At 77.3% G+C, this 739-nt stretch overlaps 1 protein-coding gene across 1 annotated transcript in view; it reads right to left on the reverse strand.

The window, feature by feature from the left end:
• The window catches only part of MNEG_15116 (hypothetical protein), a gene marked incomplete at both ends in the record, with an annotated part of 2,437 nt that extends 2,008 nt beyond the window's left edge, over positions 1-429 (reverse strand). The window contains one exon of the mRNA XM_014036414.1: positions 142-429. Within this exon, the coding sequence (XP_013891868.1) occupies positions 142-429 (288 nt within the window). The remainder of the gene's footprint in view (positions 1-141) is intronic.
• Positions 430-739: the final 310 nt, after the last annotated feature.

A 739-nucleotide genomic window follows, 5' to 3' on the forward strand; every position in this document is an offset into this window, starting at 1 on the left:
GCCATTGGCAGGCGCGGCGGGTGGCTCGCCGGCGTCCGAGCCGCCGCCGCCGCCGCTGCCTTCGCCGTCTGAGCCCGCGTCGGACGCGGCCGCGTCGCCGGGCGCCTGCGCGCCGCCCCGCCGCTGCGCGTCCCACCCCACCGGCGGCATCAGCTGCAGCGTCAAGACCAGCGCGACCGCCTCGTCCGGCGCCGCCGCGGGCGCAGACAGGTAGGCGGCCTGCACGCCGCACACGCCCGGCAGCGCGCGCTGCCACGCCAGCCGCAGCGGCTGGCGCGCGAGCGCGCTCAGCGCCAGCAGCAGCCCGTCGACGCCCGGCCACGCGGCGGACACCGCCAGCTCAGCGCCGACCGGCAGGCCCGCCCAGGCCTGCAAAAACCCGTGCGGCCCGAGCGGCAGCCCCCGCGGGACCCGCAGCATGCGCGCCATCCCGACCGCCAGCGGCCGGCAGCGCAGCGCCGGCGGCGGCGCGCCGCCGCCGGCGCCGCCGCCGCCGACGGGCAGGATCAGGCGGGCGTGCAGCTCGATGCGGCCGTAGCCGGTGGGGAGCAGCTTGAATTGGAAGGTGGACGCCTCTGTGGGCAGCAGGTGGGGTACGAGCCAGGAGACTTCGCGGCGCTCGGGGCGGACTGGTCCGACCAGGCGGACTGCGACCTCCACATCCTCGATGTCGAGGGACAGCCTTGGGGGGGTGAGATTTCAAGGGGGTAGACAGGATTGAGGGGGCACAGACATGGGC

The sequence above is a fragment of the Monoraphidium neglectum genome (genome assembly GCF_000611645.1).
Source record: "Monoraphidium neglectum strain SAG 48.87 unplaced genomic scaffold scaffold05044, whole genome shotgun sequence".
Taxonomy (NCBI): domain Eukaryota; kingdom Viridiplantae; phylum Chlorophyta; class Chlorophyceae; order Sphaeropleales; family Selenastraceae; genus Monoraphidium; species Monoraphidium neglectum.